The sequence below is a fragment of the Protobothrops mucrosquamatus genome, unplaced genomic scaffold, assembly GCF_001527695.2.
Source record: "Protobothrops mucrosquamatus isolate PMUCROS unplaced genomic scaffold, P.Mucros_1.0 scaffold19, whole genome shotgun sequence".
Lineage (NCBI taxonomy): Eukaryota > Metazoa > Chordata > Lepidosauria > Squamata > Viperidae > Protobothrops > Protobothrops mucrosquamatus.
In genome coordinates this window covers 772,463-784,392 of record NW_015386404.1, presented here as the reverse complement: position 1 = coordinate 784,392, position 11,930 = coordinate 772,463, and the positions used below count along the sequence as shown (strand labels likewise).

The 11,930-nt window shown below is 42.6% G+C and overlaps 1 protein-coding gene across 1 annotated transcript in view; it reads right to left on the bottom strand.

Moving 5' to 3' along the window:
* Positions 1–823: 823 nt before the first annotated feature.
* LOC107282917 (vascular endothelial growth factor receptor kdr-like) overlaps positions 824–11,930 on the bottom strand; it is a 184,503-nt gene continuing 173,396 nt past the window's right edge. Inside the window, exons 29-30 of the mRNA XM_029283103.1 lie at positions 10,180–10,280; positions 824–1,043 (exon numbers count right to left, since the gene is read on the bottom strand). Of these exons, the coding sequence (XP_029138936.1) occupies positions 845–1,043; positions 10,180–10,280 (300 nt within the window). The 3' untranslated portion in view covers positions 824–844. The remainder of the gene's footprint in view (positions 1,044–10,179; positions 10,281–11,930) is intronic.

Below are 11,930 nucleotides of genomic sequence, written 5' to 3'. Positions count from 1 at the left end.
AAGGGTTTCCTTTTGCAATGCACTAAGCAGAAAATATTCCTAGCAGCTTTAGGGTTTAGAGAACAAGCAAGTCTTACACCTCTTTTAAGAAGCTTCTAAATTCACAGTTTCATGGGGTCTGACTTTCCTGGCACACTAAAACACCTGAGCCTTTTTCTTTCCTGGGCTATACTGTCTATGTTTTTCATTATTGCATTTAGTTAATTGTTTATACTGTTGTACAATGAGGACAGTTATCCACACAAAGTCTTTCCCAGCCTCATTCTGCAAGTTGGTTGATGCTAAATATAAATCACAGTTTGAGGGTGTCTCTGTGCATGTCTCTCCATAGGTATGATTTGGCAGATTGCTTTAGGTTCTGCAATAAATCTGATTTTCAGGCTAAGGTTTGCTCTCTATCCATAAAATATGGAGGATAATTATCCTTGGACAACAGCCTTGGTGTTTAGAATGGAATTTGCCTAGCAACTTTTGAAAGTGACCAAAAAGTGGAAAATTGCTGTGCAGTTCAGAGCTTTAAGGCAGCAAACCCCACCCAATAAAAGATGGACTGAAACAAGCACGGCATTAAACAAATATATATAAATTTGTGGGGAAGGTTTAGGAAATAAAAGCCAGAGAACTTGGAAGACAGCTTTCGGAGAATTGCTCTTAAAAGAATCCCCACTCGCGCTGTGCAAGCAGCGGGGCCAAATGGGCATTTGACTTCAAGGGCCAATAAGCCACGGTCTGCCTTCTCCACTTAGGACAGGATTTCTGTTAAGCAGGAAGAAAACCAGGAAGCTGGCTTAAAATACTGCATGGTCAGAGATGCAAAACCTGGCAGTCACCCCAGGCTAGTTGGCTACACTGGAGGAGCTGAGTACTGGATCACAGAGTTATAATCAGGAGGTGGGCTGTGGCATTCCAGGCTGGCATCCATCGGCAGAAGAATGGAGTCTTCCATCAGGTCGTCCTCCACCGGAACGCTTGGACGGTACTTCACGGATTCTCGCTCGTGCTCGTTGAATACGGATTCCTTGCTTTTGTTGATCGCTTTCCTCCTGTGAGAAGACGCAGAAGAAAACACCTAAAGTTGGATTTGAACCCCACAGTACGTCACAAAGCAGTTTGCTGGTGTTGGGTGAATGGGTCATGTGAATCTAGTCACTGATGTTTAAAAATCATGGTTTATAGCAGGGGTGTCCGGAACAGGATCTCTCAATCTTGGCAACTTGAAAATGGATGGGCTTCAATCCCCAGAATTCCCCAGCCAGCCAAGGTTGGAGACCCCTGTTTTATAGCTTAGTGTTGTGTGAATCCAATTAACATTGAATCATTCAGTCAAGTGGAGCTTAGTGCAAAATGCAAACCTAGGGACAAGCCACTTGTAGCTATCTATAGCAGGGGGCTTCAAACTTGGCCCTTTTATGACGTGAGGACTTCAACTCCCAGAATTCCTCAGCCAGGCACGCCTGGCTGAGGAATTCTGGGAGTTGAAGTCCACACGTCATAAAAGGGCCAAGTTTGAAGACTCCTGGTCTATAGCCTTGGATGATCACACGTTTATATAGCTTTCTAAGGAGGCATGTGTGTTTGTGTGTGTGTGTGTGTGTATGTACTTACACCATCTTCAGTTACTACCTTGCATCTGCGCATGACAGCATCTATCAGTTCATGTTTAAAGAGAAACTTTTAAACAAAGGCATTGAATATTTACTCTCCAATCAAAGTGATGACAAGTTTGATCAAAAGCAAGTCCTGTGATTGACCACCTCTGGCAGACATGAAATGCAATTAGTTCCTAGAAAAATATTCCTTTCTCCAGAGATGCATCCTCTGAAATTAAAACCCTCCAGCATCTTTTTAACATTCTGTATTTGTTGACATTTCATTAGATTCTTGCCTTCCTTGACTCAACACTGAATCTCTCAATGTTCTTTCCATGGCACCAAAGCTTTTCTTTTGCAATTCTCAAATTCCTTTGATTCAGAATTTGCTTTTGGAGATGGGCCTTATATGCCTTATTTTCCCAATCATTCGAACACATCTGGGAGAGCCTAGATTACGGAAAGCTGCCAATTGTAATTGATTGCAATTAGTTTTTTTATTTTCTGATGTTTGTAAACAATAAAAGGGAGGGCTGAGGGGGTTAACCCAATTTTCACTTGCACTGTATATATTTGATTTTACCATGCTTTTACATTTCCGTAAGCAGTAGGCTAGTGGATGAATTACCCTGAATATTTTTTTAAAAAAATCAATTCCTTACTTATATGACACAAGAGGAAGATGAGGATGTATGTAGCACCCCTTGAATTGAGAATATTCTCTCCATTATATTTGATTGATTAGGTAATTTGCTACTATAACAAACAAATCTATGGCAGAATTTTTATGATTGGTTAATTCAGTCTCCTTACAGCTTAAAGCAAAATGCCATTTGCAAAACGAGTTCTCAGAGATTAGAGATGCTGATGTTGGGAAACACTCAGCCTGACAGGGAGGAGGGGTCAAGCACAGAGATAGTCTGGAGTCAGTCACAACTGTAAAAGGGCCAGAATTGGCCCTCCCTGCATTCATTGGAGTCTTATCTAATTCTTCCCAGATTGGGGAGATTCCTGTATTACAGAAAGAACAGAACAACAGAGTTGGGAGAGACCTTTGAGGTCTTCTAGTCGAACCCCCTGCTCAAGCAGGAGCCACTAAGCCATTTCAGACAAATGACTGTCCAATCTCTTCTTAAAAACCTCCAGTGTTGGAGCACCCACAACTTCTGAAGGCAAGCTATTCCATTGGTTGATTGCTCTCACCATTAGGAACTTTCTCCTTAGTTCTAGATTGCTTCTCTCCTTGATTACTTTCCATCCGTTGCTTCTTGTCCTGCCTTCAGGCGCTTTGGAGAATAGCTTGACTCCCTCTTCTTTGTGGCAGCCCCTCAAATACTGGAACACTGCTATCAAGTCACCCCTGGTCTTTCTTTTCTCTAGACTAGCCAAGCCCAATTCCTGCAACCGTTCTTCATATATTTTAGCCTCCAGCCCCCTAATCATCTTTGTGGCTCTTTTTTGCACTCTTTCCAGAGTCTCAACATCTTTTTAATAATGGGATGACCAAAACTGGATGCAGTGACAAAACTCTATTATGGTCACAAAAAGTGACCATAATAAAGAGTTAGCTTGAAATCTGCATGTGTGTGTGGGGGGTGGGGGTGGAGGGCTGGTTGTTTGCAACTGACAGCTGACTAGTTAAAGGATAGTGTAGCAGGTTAAGTTTTCACTTTTATCACTTCTTCTTTCCAATTTTCATAGTTGGCATTTCCATTCCACCAGCATCACATGCCACAACTGGTTTTTATCTCTCCAAGAATACGGGAAGATAAAAAGAGGGTGACTTTCTGGATACACCTGAGTAGTACTTAAAGGTTACAATTTCAGCCCTCAGCACCTGGAAGTAGACTTGGAGAATTTCCTCCCTGAATCCCAGTTCCTGCTACTTAACATGACCATAATACCAGGCCAAAGGGGCTGAGAATCACTTTTCGATGAAAACACCTTTCTGTGTTCTTGTATTTTTAGCCCTAATTATTTCTGAGCTTAGAACAATACCTTCTCTAGATGTCACAAAAGGTAAGTGGCATCTCTGTGTTCCACCGTGAAACTCAACACTGTCTAGACCAGGGGTCCTCAACCTTGGCCACTTTAAGACTTGTGGACTTCAACTCCCAGAATTCCTCAGCCAGCAGAGCTGGCTGAGGAATTCTGAGAGTTGAAGTCCACAAGTCTTAAAGTGGCCAAGGTTGAGGACCCCTGGTCTAGACTCTCAGTATGAATAGGTGGCGTTGAATTCTGAGAGCCTTTGTTCATTCAGTGGAAAACTTCATTTGTCGCACACAAAGATTCAGCCTTCCTCTCTTTGAGTTTAGCGACGGAGTGGAGGGAAGATCTAAGCAAAGTCCAAGTCCTTCTAAATTCAGTATGCTTGCTCAGAACTTGTCCGCTGACACTTTGCTCTCTCTCTCTCTTCCTAATCTCATGTCATTCTCTGCATGATCCCAGCATCAAGGCTTTCTGTCTTACCTTCCCTGAATGCTTGATGTGAGCAAACTACACTTGGGCATGCCAATTCACACCCCCAGCTCAAGGAAGAAAAGAAACACAATACAAAAGGAGAGGGAGAAGTCTCAGAAGTTCAAAAGCCACCCAGACTTGGAAGAGCCTACCAGAAGTTTTAGAGAAGATGAAGAGGATCTTTGTAACGAGTCCAGAATAAATATTTTCAACCAAGAGAGATGTGTCATTAACAACTTTGTTCTATCCATTTATGCCTCTTGAATTCTAGTTCAGTGGTCACCTCCAAACGTGGCAATTTTAAGACTTGTGGACTTCAACTCTCAGAATTCTGGGAGTTGAAATCCATAAGTCTTGAAGTTGCCCAAGATTGGAGACCTCTGTTCTAGCTGATGGGGAAACCGAGGGAGAATTCATTTCTGGATATTTCCTTACTTGGCACAGTCTACATACGTTGGGATGGCTCCCACAGTGGGAGAATGGATGGAAAAAGTGATAAAGTCAGCAGAGATGGCAAAACTAACTGCTTTAATTAAAGAAAAGAATTTATTCAGTTTTGCTTCCCCTTAGAGACCACTTTTGGACTTCATACTTGAAACAGAAACAAATGAACCTTTGATTTTATTTGGTTTTGATGATTAGATTGATTTGTTGCTATAGAAATGTCTCATATTAAACGTGTAACTCCAACACTTGAGATTGTAACCATGTTTTATTTTCTGCTGCACTGAAAAAAAATAGGAAGCCGCTGCTTCCCCCCCCCCCCATTCCCACTTATCTTGTACCCTTTCCCTTGTCTTATTCTTTTATTATCTTGGCTTCTATTTCTATTTTAAAGTGCAACAAACTTCAATAAAAACAAAATAACAGATACGCTGGGATTGTAAATTCAGTTGCTGAGATTGCTGGAGGTCCAAATCTCAACACACTGAATGCTTTAAAGAGGAGATTTATTAGATCATTCACCTTGGAGGCCCCCCCTCCTTAATCTCCTGAAGCATGTACATTCTAAATATTTGGAAAGTCGGAGATTAAGATACTGGAATATAAACAGGTAGACTCCCAAAGGTGCTTTTTCAAAAGGCAACTGGACTGTTCTGTCCCTGAGGAAGAAGAAGAGATTTCGCTTCTCGTCCAAGAAGCTTCATCGGTTCTGGCAGGATGCTGGGGGCGATGGAAGGGTTAGTTCTGACAGGATGGGGGAGGGTTGGAAGGATCATATTTCTTGGCAGTCATCTGGTCATTAGCAATCTCCTTGAGAGTTCTTGAGGCCACTTAGGGGTTGATCTCTGCTCTCAGAGTCACCTGGGTCAGACTGCAAATGGGGATGGAATCTTCTTGGAACCATTGAAAGGACTGCGTTGAAGGCAGGAGACAGGTGTTGACTAAACAGGTAGACCTTGCATAGTCATTGAAGATTATAGAACAGTGGTGGTGAACCTATGGCACGGGTGCCAGAGGCAGCACTTGGAGCCCTCTCTGTGGGCACACATGCCGTTGCCCCAGCCTCACCTCCCCCCATGACCCCCTCCTCACCAGCAGCCCCCCTGGAGGAGAGTCGCCCCTCAGAGTGGCCCACACGGAGCAGCACAGCCAAGGACATGGCAGCCAGGCAATGTAGACAAGACTCTGCCTTCACGCTCCATCACGCATAGTTGATGCTGTGGGGCGCGGGCAGAGGGTGTGGCCGCCATGGCACTGCTGGGCTGCCTGGGTGACCTGTGGCGGGCCGTGGAGGTGGTGAATGGCCCTGCGGGCAGGTGGGGTGGGGGCAGGGCAGGGGGTGGAGTGGGGGCGTGGCCAGATTTTGGGCACTCGGTCTCTAAAAGGTTCGCCATTACTGTTATAGAATGACGTTGGGCCAGTGGGAAGATGCTTAATTTAGGAAGAAAACTCAGTAAGATTTTTCTGCAGATCTATTAGATCTCAGCTGAAAGATTCAGACAACCAGCAGATGGTAGCAAAGAAGCAGAAAGAACTACATGGTCTCATGACTGGAGCAGAACACAGAACAAGGTTATTACCCGCTGATGATTTATTATGTACTATTGATAAATCTGAAAGTTCAGTGCCATAAGTAATTAATACACTACAACGGAGGTAAATTATCAGATTACTCGATAAGACTAATGCACTTCTCATAGGCTCTGGTGTGCCTGTGAAAGCTGAAAACCTGGCTTTTATTTGGAGGTTTGAATTCATTTAAATCTTGGAATGAATGTTTCTGTTTCTTTCAGAATAATTATCATTACCATTATTATCATGTTATTAGCGTGCCATTATTATCACATCAGTAATTATCATTATCAATAGCTGATTACAATTCCCAATGAGTGTATGGGATAGATTAAATATTGTACAACAGAAAATTACTTCAAGAGACCTGCAGACACTTGAAGTGATTCCTTTGTTAATATAAAGATTTTCAAGCACTTTAAGAAGTTCATGAGACACTTTTTATGGGATGAACCACCTCCTACATTTTGTTCAGTTATGGTTATCATAGAATGATCAGGATTTTATCTTTTCTGACTTCACCTTTGGGACCTCAATGTAATTTCAAATTAAGAAAAGTGTGGTCTTACCATGGCATTATAAAGTACTGCTTTATAAAGCCTTAGTAAGACCACACTTGGAATACTGCATCCAACTTTGCTCACCACAATATAAAAAAGATGTTGAGACTCTGGAAAGAGTGCAGAGAAGAGCAACAAAGATGATTAGGGGACTGGAGGCTAATAAAAATTAAGAACGGTTGCAGGAATTGGGTATGTCTAGTTTAATGAAGAGAAGGACTAGGGGCAACATGATAGCAGTGTTCCAATATTTGAGGGGTGCCACAAAGAAGAGGGAGTCAAGCTATTTTCCAAAGCACCAGAAGGCAAGGCAAGAAGCAATAAATAGAAACTAATCATGGAGAGAAGCAACCTAGAACTAAGGGGCAATTTCCCAACAGTGAGAACAATTAACCAATGGAACAACTTGCTTCCAGAAGTGTAGATGCTTCATCACTAGAGGCTTTCTAAAAAGATTGGACAGCCATTTGTCTGGAATGGCATAGGGTCTTCTTCTTCAGCAGAAGTTGGACTAGAAGACCTCCAAGGTTCCTTTCAATTCTGTTATTCTGTTACCCATTGCTTCTTGTCCTGCCCTCAGGTGCTTTGGAGAATAAGTCAACCTCCTCTTTTCTGTGGCAGCCCCTCAAGTACTGGAAGATGCTATCTTATCACTCCTAGTCCTTCTCTTTGTTAGACTACTAGACATACCCAGTTCCTTCAATCGGTTCATCATATGGTTGAGCCTTCAGATCCCTTATCAACCTCTGCATGATCCTCACCATTCATTAGGGTCACCTGTCTGCAGTTTGTTCCCTGGCAGCTGTATGCATGGGACCTTGTCTAGAATCGCTCCTGATCTTTGGAAGAGTTCCTACTGGGACAATAAGCTGAAGTCTTTGGGGGCCTAAAGGCTTAGGTGCATTTTGGTGCTCTTTTAGCTGATGTTTTAATTCAGAGATGTTGTCCTCTGAATGATGTTTGTCCTGCTGAGAAGGGTAGTTGTGTGATGTATAGAAGTCCATAGACTCCCCCACTTCTGTTAACAATGCAGTACTTAACAGCTTCAATTGCTTTAATTGTTTCATTGGTTTCTGACTGTTTTTAATTGGTACCGAATTTTTTGATTTAGCAGTTTTAATATATACACATCATTATGTAATGTAAAGTTTCTCAAACTTGGCAATTTTAAGATGCGTGACCTTCAACTCCCAGAATTCTGGCTGGGGAATTGTGGGAAGTTTGAGAAACACTGATACAACACTAGTACTGTAATTATATATTTTTGAATGACACATATTTAATGTAACTCAATATTTACATAGTAGAAATGGCGATGTATTATGACAATAGACCACATTTGCTTAGCAGCCGTGAGAGTAAATACTCCAGTTTTATCGTCTGTAGCAAAGAGGCCATCAAATATTTGACAGTGCTCAGATTGTTAATGAAACTACTGCTACAGGGTAAAGACAATCCCCACCAGTCAGTTGCAAAAGGCAGCTTTACTTAGAACACAAAACATAAAATAATAAGGTTAGAAGGGACTTTGGAGGTCCTCTAGTCCAACACCCTGTTTAAGCAGGAGACCCTCCTTACCATTCCAAAACAGGTAGTTCTCTACTTACAACAGTTTGTTTAGTGACTGTTCAAAGTTACAATGGCACAGAAAAAGTGACTTGTGACTGTTTTTCACACTTACGACCATTGTAGCATCCCCATGGTCATGTGGTCCAAATTCGGATGCTTGGCAACTGACTCATATTTATGACGGTTGCAGCGTCTCGGGGTCACGTGACCACGTTTTGCGAGCTTCTGACGAGCAAAGTCAACGGGGAAGCCAGATTCACTTAACAACCATGTTACTAACTTAACAATTGCAGTGATTCACTTAACAACTGTGGCAAGAAAGGTCATAAAACGGGGCAAAATTCACTCAACAAATCTCACTTAGCAGCATAAATTGTGGGCTCACTTGCTGTCGTAAGCTTAGGGTTACCTATAATTACCTCCTATGACAGTACCTTTAATCTGCCTATCCCAGATTCTTGGGAAGGACTTGACAGGTAGGCAAAAACCCCAACAATCTGGTCTAAACATCATTTTGCAAATCATAATCATCAGCAATGCTCAGATTTGGAAGGAAGAGAAAAAGGAATGACTCTGGTAATCTAAAGTGAATGATTTTTTTGCGCGTCATGATTGGTTTGTGCCCTTTCTGGGCAGATGACTAGACCACGTGATCTTTAGATACGGAAGCCAAGAAGAAGCCATGGAGTATCAATACTTAGAAATGATGTTATGTATGTTGACAGCAGCAAGAGTACTCTACGCTCAGAAATGGAAGACCACATCGATTCCTACAATGGAGGAATGGCTACAAAAACTGATGGAGCTAGCAGAGATGGCTAAACTGACTACTGGTTAAAGAAAAGAATACAAATGCTTTTATTGCCACGTGGAAACTGCTTCTAGATTTTGTGCTTGAGGTGGGAAAAAAAATGAAATTTTGATTGTGGGCTTTACCAATTAGATAGATTTGACATTAATGAAATGGCTAGTTGATAATATTTTGTAAAAGTAAAAAGTTGAGGTTTGAAGTCCATACTCTATTGCACAGAAGGAAGTTGGAAGTCAATGCCTTTTTTCCCTTTTTTTTCTCCCTTACCTCATTTCTCTACTCCTCTTTCCCTTCCCCGTTTTTTTCCGCTATTTGCTTTTGTATTTCCATTGTATTGCATATTATAAACGAATAAAACTTTCTAATAAAAAACAAATACTTAGAAATGATAGAGAATATTTGTAGCTCTGGTGATAGGTGTTGTTGATGGTTTGTTGCTGTATAGCTTCCATACATTTCATCACCAGGCTAAGTGATATCCTGAGCAGGACTTCAGTTGAAGTGCCTGGTGTCAGTTCGTCTCTGCTATTATTGATCTCATGTGCTCACGTGGTTGGTCGTCTCATGTGGTCATGTGGTTGGTGGGTCACTTGGTGACCTTCACATGACATCACCAGCCAGTCCCATGGCATGCCACACAGCATGACCAGCCGGTCACATGACACACCAACCACATGACCACATGACCTCAATAAAAGAGAAGAACAAGACACTTCAACCAAAGTCCCGCTGAGGATGTCACCTAGGCTGGTGATGAAATGTTTTGGAAACTAAACAGCAAGTCTGGAGAACAAACCACCATCAACGGTATCTGCCAAGGTAATGGTTTAGAAGCTAACCAGCTTGTATAATGTGTATGATGTAATGATGGGAATGACTCAGCAAGGTCTGTGTCCCTTTAAGAGCCAGCTGGGTCTGTATCTCCTTAAGAACCTTTGTATAACAGGAAGGCTCTGCCGCTGTGTTCCCTCTCTTCCGTTTCCTGCTGTAATTGTGGTTTGTTGGATCCTGCTGTATTAGCAAGTGTATATACAGTATATATGTTCCTGGTGTATGATAGCGTAGATAGTGTAAGATAAACCACCATTTGATACAAGCCACTGTTTACTGTGTTTACTCCTGGGTTATCTCAGCGCAATAAGACTGCGCACGCTCCGACAGTATCAATACTTACGCAAGAGCCATGATTCCATATGGCCAGGATCGGATCTCCAGCCTCTTCCGGCTCTTGACTTCATCCAGGGTCAACACCATCCCGCTATCTGACTCGCCGTCCTACAGGAGAGGAGGAAGAAGAGATTCAGGATGTGCTTCTGAAAGCTGCTCATTCAAAGCCAGAGGCTAGAGTGGCTCCCATGCGGGAATCATTTTAGCTCCAGAGGAAGACCACTTTCCCTTCCCAGGTTTTTCCCTGGCTTTTTTGCTGCCTTTTAATTGTATTTACAGTCACACAGCTTTAATTTTTTGGGAAACCTGCCTTGACACTGGCTAGATTATACCGTGAGTTTTTATTTTGCACATTATTATATTTTTATTCAATTTTTTATTTTATTTTTATTGCAAACCACTCTGAGAGCATTGGCTACTGGGCAGTTTAAATAATTTAAATGAAATAAATCAAATAAAGTGGGGCCTCAAATGGACGAGGGATTTTGCGTACCAACCTGAACCTTAGGTTCATTAAAAAAATGGACAAGATTGCCACCAAATATTGTGGTTTTTGCAGTGGGGGTAGTGACTGGTGTATTGTTATTATTTTTGTACATTCTACTAAGATCATGAGAAATCTAATCTGGTAGGAATCATACTCAATTTTCTGCTTTAAATTCAGAGATACTCTGGCCTAATCTCTGCCCTCCCCCCACCATCTGGGTTGCAGCTGGCTACTGTTTCATTTAATTCCACTTCTGCTTTCTGCTTAGCTTGTAAACTACCTCTTCAGTTTTATGAGGAGGGTGCTTTAAAAGGCAAAAATGGATAAAGTTTAGAAATCCATATAAAATGAAGGAATGCAATGGTGTGGTGGGAATGAATTGGGAAAAGGAAGGGAGGGAGGGAGGAAAGAAAGGAAGGAGGATGGGAAGATAAACAGATAAGACAGGGCAGTTATTACTTTCCTTCCTTTAATTTTTCCATACTTGAAGTTCTAGACATGCAAAAGTCCAAGGTAAGAATCTAGGGAGCAGGGGTGGGCTGCTTTCTTCTAAACTGGAGCCCTGATCTATCTAACTAAGCTTTGTTGACACTGATTGGCTGCAGCTTCCTCCAAATTTCAAGCAGGAGGTTTTCCAAGCTACCTGGAGATGTGAGGGATTGAACTAAGGGCCTGGACTACTGTAACGCTCTCTACATGGGGCTCCCCTTGAGGAGCACTCGGAGGCTCCAGTTAGTCCAGAATGCGGCCGCGCAGGCGGTGATGGGAGTGACTCGTCGCTCACATGTAACGCCGCTGCTGCGCGAGCTGCACTGGCTGCCTGTGGCCTTCCGAGTGCGCTTCAAGGTGTTGATTATCATCTTTAAAGCGCACCATGGCATCGGACCTGGTTATCTCCGAGACCGCCTTCTGCCACAGATCACCTCTCACCGACCGATACGCTCCCACAGAGAGGGTCTCCTCAGGGTGCCGTCAACCAGACAGTGCCGGTTGGCGACCCCCAGGGGGAGAGCCTTCTCTGTTGGAGCTCCCACCCTCTGGAACGAGCTGCCCCCAGAGATCCGGGTGATTTCGGATCTCCCCTCCTTCCGCCGCGCCCTCAAGACATGGCTGTTTCAGCAGGCAGGACTGGCCTAGGGATATTTTATTATTGGATTTTTAATCAACTTTTAAAAATAAGAAAGGCCTATTTAAATATATTTTTTAATTTGTTTTAATTTTGTATATTGTATCAATTGTTCTGTTTTTAATTGGCTGTAAGCCGCCCTGAG